Source organism: Cryptomeria japonica, chromosome 5, assembly GCF_030272615.1.
Source record: "Cryptomeria japonica chromosome 5, Sugi_1.0, whole genome shotgun sequence".
Lineage (NCBI taxonomy): Eukaryota > Viridiplantae > Streptophyta > Pinopsida > Cupressales > Cupressaceae > Cryptomeria > Cryptomeria japonica.
The window spans coordinates 110,921,888-110,933,949 of NC_081409.1; the positions used below are offsets into that span (position 1 = coordinate 110,921,888).

General features: G+C 36.5%; 1 protein-coding gene across 5 annotated transcripts in view; it reads right to left on the bottom strand.

The window, feature by feature from the left end:
• The window catches only part of LOC131067145 (uncharacterized), a 29,214-nt gene extending 17,981 nt beyond the window's left edge, over positions 1-11,233 (bottom strand). The window contains exons 1-13 of one of the 5 annotated variants that reach the window (XM_058002126.2): positions 11,080-11,233; positions 9,105-9,366; positions 8,070-8,905; positions 7,783-7,872; positions 7,402-7,641; positions 7,044-7,265; positions 6,824-6,938; positions 6,505-6,729; positions 6,008-6,342; positions 5,760-5,895; positions 5,599-5,669; positions 5,403-5,483; positions 4,663-5,168 (exon numbers count right to left, since the gene is read on the bottom strand). In XM_058002126.2, the coding sequence (XP_057858109.1) occupies positions 5,415-5,483; positions 5,599-5,669; positions 5,760-5,895; positions 6,008-6,342; positions 6,505-6,729; positions 6,824-6,938; positions 7,044-7,265; positions 7,402-7,641; positions 7,783-7,872; positions 8,070-8,905; positions 9,105-9,339 (2,574 nt within the window). In that variant the 5' untranslated portion in view covers positions 9,340-9,366; positions 11,080-11,233 and the 3' untranslated portion in view covers positions 4,663-5,168; positions 5,403-5,414. Of the gene's footprint in view, positions 1-4,662; positions 5,169-5,397; positions 5,484-5,598; positions 5,670-5,759; positions 5,896-6,007; positions 6,343-6,504; positions 6,730-6,823; positions 6,939-7,043; positions 7,266-7,401; positions 7,642-7,782; positions 7,873-8,069; positions 8,906-9,083; positions 9,367-11,079 lie in introns of those variants that run through there. The other 4 variants (XM_058002082.2, XM_058002091.2, XM_058002100.2 and 1 more) reach the window with 4 other exon arrangements.
• Between the last annotated feature and the right edge of the window lie 829 nt (positions 11,234-12,062).

A 12,062-nucleotide genomic window follows, 5' to 3' on the forward strand; every position in this document is an offset into this window, starting at 1 on the left:
ACTAAGCACCATAAGAACACCATTCAAGATCATTATCAAACTGCAACCTAAAGGGCTGACTAAACTCCAAGACAACAGCCCACAAGACAAAAAGAGTGTGAAGGCAGAGGCATTTGCAGAATATATGAAGACTGTCCATAAGGAGGATAAGTAGCACTTGAAGACTGTGAACAACCAGTAGAAGGAGCAAGCAGACATCAAGCAAAGACAGAAAAAAATGAAGTTGGCAATGAAGTCACGATGTATCTCCAAAACAAAAGACTTCTGCTAGGCACATAAAATAAGCTGAAGATAAAGTTTGTGACTTGCAAGACCATCCAAAAGTTTGATTCCAAAAAAGCCTACAAAGTAGAATTACCAAAAGGTGTGAACATTTTACCAATCTTCAACATTGCAGATCTCTATCAATTTTAGGGAACACAAGAGAATCACATAGAAGCATCTCCACAACAACAACTACCACAAATACCATCGGAATAGATTGAATAGATCCTGGATAACCGAACCAAATGCACCACATAGAACAATGAATACAAGGAATATTTAGCCAGATAGAACAACAAACCAATGGAATATGCAACTTGGCTCTTTGAGAATGAACTTAAGCAATTTGGAGCATCCTAGAAGATCTCAGGTCGAACCCAATTCCGGAAGCATGCGGAGCTTGTCAGGAGGCAGGTATGGGGCCGAACAGCACTCAGATATGTCTGCACTTATTTGGACCTAGATTTAGGTCCTCTTCAAGCATTCAGATCCTGTGCACATGTTACACCAGCTATGGGACCTGGGAGGCCAACGTGGATCACTTCCACTAATGTGATCTGATATTGAAATGCATCAAGAGGCATAGGGGATCATCGGCAATAGCTAGGAAGCAGCTAGGGAGCAAAAGATAGAGAGAAATTGATCCAAAAGACTTGTGTTTTGTTATTTTCTCTGTAATAAGTCCATGGCAGCCTGTATGACTGCATGTGGGGCCAATGGGATGAGTATAAGGGGTATATGAGAGGCTACAGGCATTTAATCATTCCATTTTCATCAATAAAAGTTCCTGTTATTGTCCACATTCAATTCTTTGTTGTGTTTCTGTGTATGTTTTGGCTACAAGGTTGGACGGTCCATTTCAAACCCTCTAACCTTGACTGTATCACAATCCATTACAACACATTGAACAAATACCCAATCATTAAAATAAAAGAAGCAAAACACTTAAGAGAAATGCGAGAATTGATTGGTTTAAATAGTGGATTGAGGATTGATCAATGGTCAAGATTGAATTGCTTTCGATTGATTGAGAGGTTGAGTTAAGTGGAGAGGGAGGTGAGAAAAATTAACAAGTGGGAGTGAGAAGAGGAGAGAGAAAAGAGTTAAGTGAGGAAGGTGGAAGAGTTGAGGGAGAGAAATGGGTAAGGTAGAGTGAGCAATTTGGTAAGTTAGAGTGAGAAGTGGCAAATGTGAGCCATGCGTGGAAAGGGGGAAGAGTTAAGAGGAAGGAGAAATTTACAACTTAGTTCTAAGTGAGATTAGAAATAAATAAATAAAATTTATTTATTTTACTCAACACATGGTAATTAAATAAATTCAAAATTTATTTAATTATGATGATATTTATTTTGAATTAAATAAATTCAAAATTTATTCAATATGGAAGAATAATTAGTTAGGTTAGTAGGATTAAATAATTTGAATAACTATTTACTCATAGAAGAATGATTTATTTAGATGAGATTGATTAATTAAAGAGGTATAATAGACTTTAATTAAATAATAAAAATTATTTCATTAAAGATTAGAAGAAATAATAATTAAATAATTAAAGATTAGTATTCCCAAGTTTGTTGCTCCTGTTTTCCTTGTTTCTTGTCTGCAGTGACTCTGCACGATGTATCATCAGCAATCATTAAGATCAACCAAAATCATCAACTCATCTTAGATAATCTAAGAAACGGAATATTGCTAAACCCAACCAGTGTGCTCCCTGTCAACAGGAAGAAGAAAACAAAGATAACCTTTTTACTCAGGGTTTATGCAAAAGAAGTAAGGGAAGTTACCCATTCTAACACAGAGTAAAAAGATGATCTGCAAAAGAGGTAAGGGAACAGAGATCTTCTTGGTCTTCAGAAATCGTTTTTCTTGATCCCAGGAATATTCGAGTAATATGAACGCTAGAAATGCTGTGATCCTCCAAAACCAAGCTTCTCTTCCTTGATCACTAGAAATGCTTTGCTATGCCATTTTCTTTGATGGCGTCTCTAAAGGGAACCTGGGCACTGCCAAGGTGAGTAGATCTTTTCTATAACATGGCTATCTGCCTTAAATATACTGTGGCCCTTGGATCTTCAAGGAATAATATTGCTGAAGCACAGACCCTTAATCTTAGCTAATGACAACTGAATCAATTCATTGAAAGTTTTTGGAGAATCCCAATTTATTATTAATCCTGTGAATAAGGATCTCTATAAATCTATTGATATAACTTATATTGTTAGGGTCGTTCGCCTTCTTCTCAAACAATTTTCTTAGTTGAACAACATGTCCATAGAAAGTATTATAAAGAAGCAGGCGGCACAGCTAACACAGATGATAATCTGAGATCCGGAGATAATCATTTATGGCATCCTTTGGCTGCTCAACTGACTTTTTGATGAAATTGTTCCTTTTTGGGGGCCTGCCTATTTTTCCTGTACTTTTGTCTCTGGATTTTGGAATTTGTTCTAACTGCCACAAGTATTGTAGATTGATCAGTTCTTCCATGACTATTGTAATGAAATGTCTCAGCATGTGACTCATCTAACCTCACCATGCAAGCTCCCTGTCCTTTTGAACTTCAGTAACAGTTGGTTCTTTTGTAAATTCTGTGCATAAATATATTCTAATTTTTCTAATAAATTAAAGAGAAACATTAATAAAATAATCTAGAATCTAGCACAGATCACAAATATCGCAAAGCATTTAAGAATACATTTATCAGGTTACAGTTCTTCCAATCTCTCAGTTCTTTCTTTTATAAGTCCAAAGTAACAAATATTAATTCCAATTGTCGAAACCTCAAATTGGTTGTGGGCATTTTTTTCTGGTCTAAACTGCTATTTTAGAGTTTACTAGTTAGCCAATTTTTACTCCTGTTTCTTCACAACTTGTACACATTGTCTGAGACATACTAAGTTTCGAAACAAAATCATCGCATGTACTAAAAAAGCTGATAATCACAGCCAAAGAACTTTGAAATCAAACCTAAATCACCAAGAATGCAGTCCAAAACATTTGCACAAATGTTATTTTTTCACCTCTGCATCATTTAGTGCTAATATAACTTGAAGACGATATGATATATGGGACAATTCAAACCTTAAAAGAAGGCAATTTTATGTGAGGAACCAAAACATAATGCAACAGAAATTGCCACTATGGCATCCGCATTAGAAACCAATCAACTCTTCCAATCATATTCAGAAAATTATGATCGTATGCCTTCCTCATTGATTATATACAAAACAGCACAAAATATAGGACAAACTAATTGCACCCCATAGCCATCTACCTTTATTATTTACAAATGCATTTTCATTCTCTCCTTCACAATATTCTTTCATATAATATTTAGAAGCATTGTTAACCAAAGAATTGTGATCTTGCCTACCAGTAGAACACCTCTGATACTTCACATAAAGGTATCACCTTCAGTTAGCTTTGATTAGGTCTGGAGACAATATTAAGAAATCTCATAAAGAGTAAAAGCCAAGAACATCACAAGGTCAAATGTACCTCCAATTTTGGTTGACCACATTTATCCACTAAACTAATGTCTCTTGACATATCATGACATTTAATGATAACTGACATCATTCTGAATGACACATGCAGCCCTAAATATATATCTCCTCCCCATTTTTATGCACTTGACTGAACCCTTATAAAATCCATATTGATGTCAGTTAACAACAATGTATCCTTTATCCCAATGTGGGTATTTTTTGTATCCTTAATGTCCCATAAGCAGCAAATTACAGCCAATTTACTTTTTTGCACTTATCTCGCCCATAAATTCCATTAAATTTGTCAGTTCAATCGCCTGTCTTTAATCCAGATCTGGATAAATTTATCTGAATTTTTTTCCCTAGAAATGATCTCAACTTTGTCACCAAGAGACTGAGATGCCGTTAATCTGGAACAAACTTAAGAGCTTCAATGCAATGAAATTTTCTTTATTTCCCCCAAAAATGATCTCAACTTTATCACTAAGAGAGTGAAAAGCCACTAAGTTGGCAGAAAATAGGGACTTCAATGCACCGTGCAACGATATTTGCCTTTAGCATTTGCCAGGCATATTTCTTTCACAAATAAAGGCCAAAAAAACGCAGATGCACACATCAGGAAATACAGTTAAGGCATATAGAGCCATCTTCCAAATTAACTTTACTATTTGTCAGTTTATGTGCCATATGCATTCATTTAATCCATCAAAATAGTATTGTGAATAGTATTTGACACAGAAAAAAATAAACTTAGTCTGGCAAAAAAACCAATTAAGTGAAATGGCTCCAATGAATTCTGGTATGTCCAGCGTCATTACTATATATTGTGGCATTCATACTCGACCATCCTCATTAAAAACAAAGCCAAACTGTTGTCATACTGCAACTCATTCTGCAGATTCAGTAATATCCAACAAGCATCAATTTTTCACTAATGCAAATTTCAAATTTCCAAATACAATCTTCTCATGGCACAAACCCTCCATATACAACATTACCACCATGTTTTGATTAATGTCCAAAGGAATTATCACACATTTTGGATGTCTCCTCTGCTACATGTTAAATGATAAATTATGGTAATAAGTAGTTAAATTATTTGTGAATCCAACAATGCTTCACCTTTCTTACCCGTCAATTCATTCATATGTAGCTTAAAATCAAATGAAAATGAACCAAACTATGTAATTGTCAAATTAGATTGGCAAATCATTATCTTCAATACATTCCAGGTTGACAATATCCCCAAGTAATGATGTAAATGCTTCATTCCTCAATAGACCATTCATTCCAACGTTCTCCAGAAAATATATGAAATTCCAGTAACTTGTGCACCTTTAAACATCTGTCCTGATTTACACTAAATTTCAGAGACCACAAAAAACTCCTGCCATTAACCCCTTTTGGATAACTCTGCATTTTTCAAATTTTTGTTATCAGATACTTATCTCAAATGATGTGACAAAGCAATCCCAAATACAGTATCTCAAAGAAGGTGTATTCCTATAATTGAAAACAAATGAAAAAAAGTAGATTCAACCAACAAAGCAACCACCCCAGTTAGCACAACCCGTCTCAGACAAACATGTGTAGTGCATGTTAATGGGTGCAAGGTTAGTTTTTAAAAATGAAAAGTTTAGACCTTACAAGTGTTGCACTCTAATAATAGGAGCCACCTCCCAGCGTACGGCTGCCTCCATAGAGGGATGAATAAGAGCTACCACCCACCTGCAGTTTCATGTTTTTTAAACTGTGAAAAAGTAAATAATGATCACCTTTTAACCCTACCTTTTCATTTGAATTAAAGTTCAAAAATGAAAAGCATTTGGAACTAGATTCTTACATCAGAACGATAGTAATCACTAGTCCCTGCATAACCAGAGGAATAGAGTCCGGTACCAGTTCCAACAGAATCTTCAAAATAAGAAAATAAACCAAAATCAATTAGGAATATGCATTTGTGTCAAAAGAATGAAATTCAAGCACATCTTGAAAATTACTAACCTGCTGCAAGACCATCATATGTAGTGGCAAGTGTTTGATGACCCGAGTAACGTGCACCACTGGAAACAGGACCAGAATAATCATAACGAGTCCGAGTATGACCTCTACTAGGTTCAGCATATCCTGAATGTTCATCCTGATACAGAGAATAATTCGAACAATTTTATTGTCAGACATACATGGGAAATTCCTAAGCTCTAGTGTGTATATATTCTTTATATAATCAGAATAAAAATTTCATTTTATACCACTGCAGCATATGGACGCTTTGTTCCAGGATTGGCATCTTCATATGTGTATGTATCAGGTCTAAGGCGAGTGTCCTCAAGATCTCTATCCAGACGTCTGCTATAGACATCTTCAGTGGGTGGAAATGATTGCCTTCTGGGTAGGGCAGTCCTTGCTCCAGCATGTGGCAAACTGCTGCGCCTTGGCCCATAGCTAGGCTTGTATGCTACTGGTCTGTTTCCAGAAGCAGACCTGCTGACATAGTCTTCACCCACTCTTGCAGCAGCTGATGTTCGACGATAATATGCATCATTCTGTCTTGAATAACCTCTATAAGAACCCCTTCTTAAAGTCCCTACATCTCAATAAAATTGTTCAGGCATTAACATTACAAACATATAACTTAATGACAAGGCATGGACCACTTCAATTGAATTTAACTTATACCCAATACAATGAAGAGATCTTTCATACAATCAATCTTTTGGCAAAAATGAAAATTAGTAATTACTAATACCTGCTGATCGTCGAGCTCGACCACTAGTGGTGCGCCTTTCATCATGAATAAGCTGTTCACGGAAAGTACGAAACAAATCATTTACATCATCATCATCTTTGACTGATAATCTTCCACCACGACTTGTAAGCACCCGAGCATGCCCTCTAGAGATAAAACCCCTCCCTCGTGAGATCCCTATTTTCTTGAAAGGATATCTTTCACCAACTCCAAGCTTTCTCCAACCTAGCATGACCTTAACTGTTATAACCCACAGTATATAGGTAAAACACTCTAGTTAACAAGTTTGTCTGCACAGAGTAAACACCTGTGAACTCACCTGGTCTGGTTCGAATGCCAATACCAGTGTGGCCAATGGGGAATCCACCACGCATTCCCCCTTTCACTGCTTGACTCTTTGGAAGTGGATTGGCAAGTCTAACTTTGACCTTTAACTGTTGAAACGTACTAACCATTAGACATGTGACTATATAATGGAAAATGTCGATGATTTCTACAGGGCAACAAAAGGAATATTTGCTGAATAAGGATGCAATCACCTTAGTCTCTCCTTCAATAATCATGGTGTTGTTTAAACCTTCAATACATGCAAGAGCTTGCTCGTGACTAGCAAAATTTACAAATCCAAAATCCCTTCGCTTTGCAGTTGGCATGTTACGAGACAGCACAACCTTTTCTATTTCTCCAAACGTTTTCAGGTGTTCCTTCACTCGGTCTTCATCCCAAAATTGTGGAAGTCCATCAACAAAAACTGATTTGACCTACATGAGACTATTCACCATAAATATGTGTTTCTTACTTTATGAAAATACAACCAATAACTGAAAATAAATACAAAAAAACCACGCAACTAAACAAATAAAAGAAAAAGTTGGATTTTACAATTCAATGACAAACCTGGGCCATGACCTCTGCATCGGGTTCACGAAGGGGCTCAGCAAATGCCACTTTGGCAGTTCTGTCACCTCCAAAAATAACATCAGGCTTCTGAAGCCGTTTGTATGCATTCATTGCATCCATATGTGTACCAAATTCAAGGAAGGCAAACCCACGACTTAATCCTTCATTCTGTGTATCCCCAACCAAGGTGATCTCTTCCAGACCCTCTACTCCATAATCTTTAAGCCTCTTTTTTACCTGTAATTTCAAGCCACTTGAATATGAACCAAAATACCAAAACTGAAAGAGAAAATATATTTTACTAAATAAACTATAAAATATACAGTTTAAGTTGATCACTTAATTGGCCAACAAATGATTGCAGGATCAGAATATTACTGCTTCCTTTGTCCACGTCTTGCAAATGTTACCCAAAAAAAGGGTATCGTTGTCCTCACTGGGAGCCACACCAACACGCTTTCCTCGAATCTGAAAAATGCAATACATTCAAATTTCATTTACATCTTCAGTTACTTAAATTGAATGTTTGTGAGTTTTTTTCTAACATGATAATCATTAATTGTGAAATGGTCATTGGACATGTCAGAAAAGATTTAAATTAAAACCTAAAAAACTCCAAACTTGAGCTACAAGACCTCATCGCTTGAGGGTGAAAAAACACCTACGCTAACATTTTTCAGCTCAGCCACAGCACGCTTTGCTTCTTCTGTGGTTGCAAATCCAACAAATGCAAAACCTTTATTTTTATTTGTTAGTGGATTCCTCAATAAGCGCACTTCAACTACATCTCCAACTTGCGCAAACACCTTCCTTAGATCCTCTTCAACTGCATCCTTGTCCAATCCTCCTACAAAAACCTCAAGTTCCTTTTTTCTTCTCCTTTCCTGAACAACAGCGGGCATTTCAATTTCATGTTGTTCCACATCTTCCTCAAGTTCATCTTCACCTGCCTCAGCATCTTCATAATTGCCCTCATCCTCTTCACCCTCTGCTTCTTCATACCCTTCTTCACCATCATATTCTTCAATTTCCTCACCTTCATGCTCTAAATCTTCATGGTCCACTTCTTCCTCACCTTCCTCACCACCAGACTCCATGGTTACCTCTGGGTCAAGCTGACTTTCTACAACATTTTCTGCCTTGGATTCACTGCCTTCTGCAACAACTTTTTTGGATAAAGAATCTTCTTTGGCTTTACCAGTGCCTGCAGTTAATTTCCCAATCATATCCTGAGTCCCCTTCACTACCTTCTCATCTATTCTAACCTCTTTCTGTCCTACCTTAACTGCATGTTTCTGTTTCTCCTCACTGGAGCCAGAATTTTTCACCTGGGAATGTGACAAATAATTTTCTGTAGATTTGAGTTTATGAGCATCAATTCCTTTTGTCTTAGATGTTGCAGCAATTTTAGTCTTTGCATCTGCACCAACTTTGTCCATTGTTGTAACTTTCTTTTCTGCAGATTTAGGTGGTCCTGTGTTTCCTTTCACTTCTCTCATCCCTGATAAATTTCAAAAAACTAAAATAAATCACTTACCATTACACATTATAAAACATGATATATTTACAACAAGCAAAATTTAAATTCACAAATCACAACCAATCAGTGCAATGTAAATTTAGAAGGCAAAAAATGATATCCAATAAACATTGTAATTTACTGCTAGAGACAAGCAAACCTTCTGCTGGGGTTTTATCACCTGCTCCTGATTTAGAACTCAGCGCCTTTGGAGTTGTCTGCCTGCCTTGATCGTCAGTTATTGATACCTTGTCTCCAGGTGTTGATTCAGTCCTTTTCTCAGTAGAAACTACTGCAGATTCTTTCATGGAATCTGAAACATCCGTTTTTGTTGGGGTTTTACTTACTCCTTTCTTTGGAGGTACTTTCTTTCCTGAATCAGATTTTGGGTCAGGATTTGCACTACGAGTCCTCATAGCAGAAAAACTCAAAGAAGTGGAGATCTGTGGAAAAGCAAAAGAACAGTGACAACTTGTAATCGATTTCCTTTGGGCCAGTAAAATACTAGAAAGAAAATGTAAGTTAATTTCCTTCAATTACAGTTTGTAAGCTATGAAAAACCATTAAAATTTATTTCTAAAAACCCATAAATTAACAATACAGACTAAATATTAGTCCCTTGGTCTGTAGTAACAGTAAGATGAGGGGTGAGATGTGGTTTAGTAATAAAATGTTGCAGCTAACACAGGTCCATAAGAATAGACAAGATTCAAAAATAAGTACAAGTGACAAGTATGTCCATCTGAACCCTTGGAGTGCCATGTCTAGAACAAGATGATTGGCTTCTGACCTAGAGGGCTATACCATCCCATGATAAATTTCAAAGCCCACATCTTTGGCACCTTACAAAAAATATTCAAATGTTTAAAGGACCACTGTTGAACAGAGTACTTAAACCCTTCATATTTTGTTACCCCAAGGATTAATTTAAAGGAAGCAACTGTTTTGAAATCTTGGTAAATATTTTACAAAATTGGATTCTCAATTTCTTCCCTTTCCTAATAATCTATAAATATTTCCCCAAATTCCTTAAGGTCTTAAGTTTGTAATAAAATACACAAATTCTCAGAGATAAATAATTTTACTTTTCCTTTGCAGTAATTGGGGTTAACTTTCATTTGCGAATGGCAAATTAAAATGACCAATTAACAAATGATAACAACTGCAGATATCCACAGAACTCAACCTCTACCATCTGTAATAAGCCTATGATAACTTTCCTTTCAACAGTTTCAAGAATAAAACATCTTTTACATAGTTACTCCTCACCATGAAAAGAAATGAACTAGCCATTACAATCTAAGAAAATATCCAAAAACGATTGTAGTTATAACTAATCATCAAGTTAGCATGATGCATTTTTCCATATTGGTTATGAATCTTATTATTATCAATTGCATCCTCCTTTTAATCACTTCTCTAAGTATAAATGAATACAATGTTCAATAAAAAGGTGCTTCATCTCATTTTTTGTCATTAACTAGTAAAATACCCACTGAGCTGATTCAAAGAGTAAATGTCCAAAGTCAAAGGGCTAATATATTGTAATTGGACTTCACCCTTGGATCTCAGACATAGAACACTGCAGCATTCTAACAGGAAGCGCTAGGTTTGAATCCTAGTTCATCCATGGGTAATAAAATGAGTATCGATGTTAGGCAAGGAAACGCAACCTTGAAAGCATGACTGGGGAGCGTCAGAAGAACATTTCACGTGCAAGATGAAGGAACCGGAAGCGAGGTGGAAAAGTGCTAATCGGAGTTCCTAAGCTCAAGACCTAGCTGGTCCATGGAAAATAGCGTTCACCTCCCGAAGGATATCACGGTTACAGCGAATAGACAGCAAAATGGTCGTAAGAAACCCATGAAAGAAAATGGTAATCATAATTACATATGAAAAGTTAGAAAAGGCAACACTGAACCCTACAATTTTCTCCGAATCGATAGCTATCTAGCCAAACAAATGCATATTCGAAATGGCTATTGATTTTTATGAATCTACAGCCATATAACAAACATTTTAAATAGTGACAAGATTTTAGATAGAAAAAAAGCATGCCCTAATTTGCTATGCCCTGATCTTGCCCAGAACAAAACGACTAAAATCAGGAAAAAGTTATACAGAAAACAATCAAAAAAAGTAAAAGAAAAGTGTACCTCCAAATTCGTCTGTAATGATCTCTGTAAGCGTCCGCGATCGAAATAGCATAAGCTGATTAGTAAATTGTAGTCTTATTTTAGGGTTTTGTTCGACTGGCTGAAGTTTTTTCTTTTCGGGTCTTCACATTTGATGTTAATTGAAGAGAGATTGGCGTCCGTCAATAATTTTTTATACACATTTGGATAAATGAAAAAAAAAATTAAAAACCAAAGGAAGCAACGAATAACGCTCTTTATTGAGATGGTCGTCTCTCTTTGAGTTAGGATTTTTTAATTATTTTATTTTATTTTACTTTATTTCTATTTTTAAGCATAGGCTTTTAGTGGGAGAAAGCCGCCGGAATGTCTTACCGGCGGCGTTCTCCATCCGGTGCGTGCGTGTTCATTGTCTGGTCCGCGTGGTGACGTGTGTGTCGCTTGCGGTCGTCTCTATGTGTGGGCTCTGTTTCCAAAGCAACGCTGTCTTTAATGATTTCGTCCCCGAGGTTGCGCATGAATGTCGACATTCATTATGGTCGCTTGCAACCCTAAAATCTAATTTGTTTTGTTGTTGTCGACAATATTTCACTCTGCAAATTTTCGCATAAAGGTTGTTAGGTTTTGCTCTGGTTGTGACTGTTTTATTAGGCTTCGTTGTGAGCTTCACGCCGTGAATGGTTTGAAGTTGCAAGGTTATCTTTCGTTTTATTTAAATTTGTTTCTGTTTTGTAATGCACTTTTTTTATAGTCTGCTTATTTTCTCCTTCCGTGTGCTTGCAGGGTTGTTGCTTTGTTTCTGTTGTTTAACTGTTTGTGGGCGTGGCTACTTCCAATTTACAAGGCATTTTCGAGGGTGCTTTGCTTGCAGGGTTATTGCTTTGTTTATATTGTTTAACTGATTGTGGGCGTGGCTACTTCCAATTTGCAAGGCATTTTCGAGGCTGCTTTGTGAGTTTCACGTCATGAATGGTTTGAATTTGCAAGGTAAGTTTGGTCGCTTG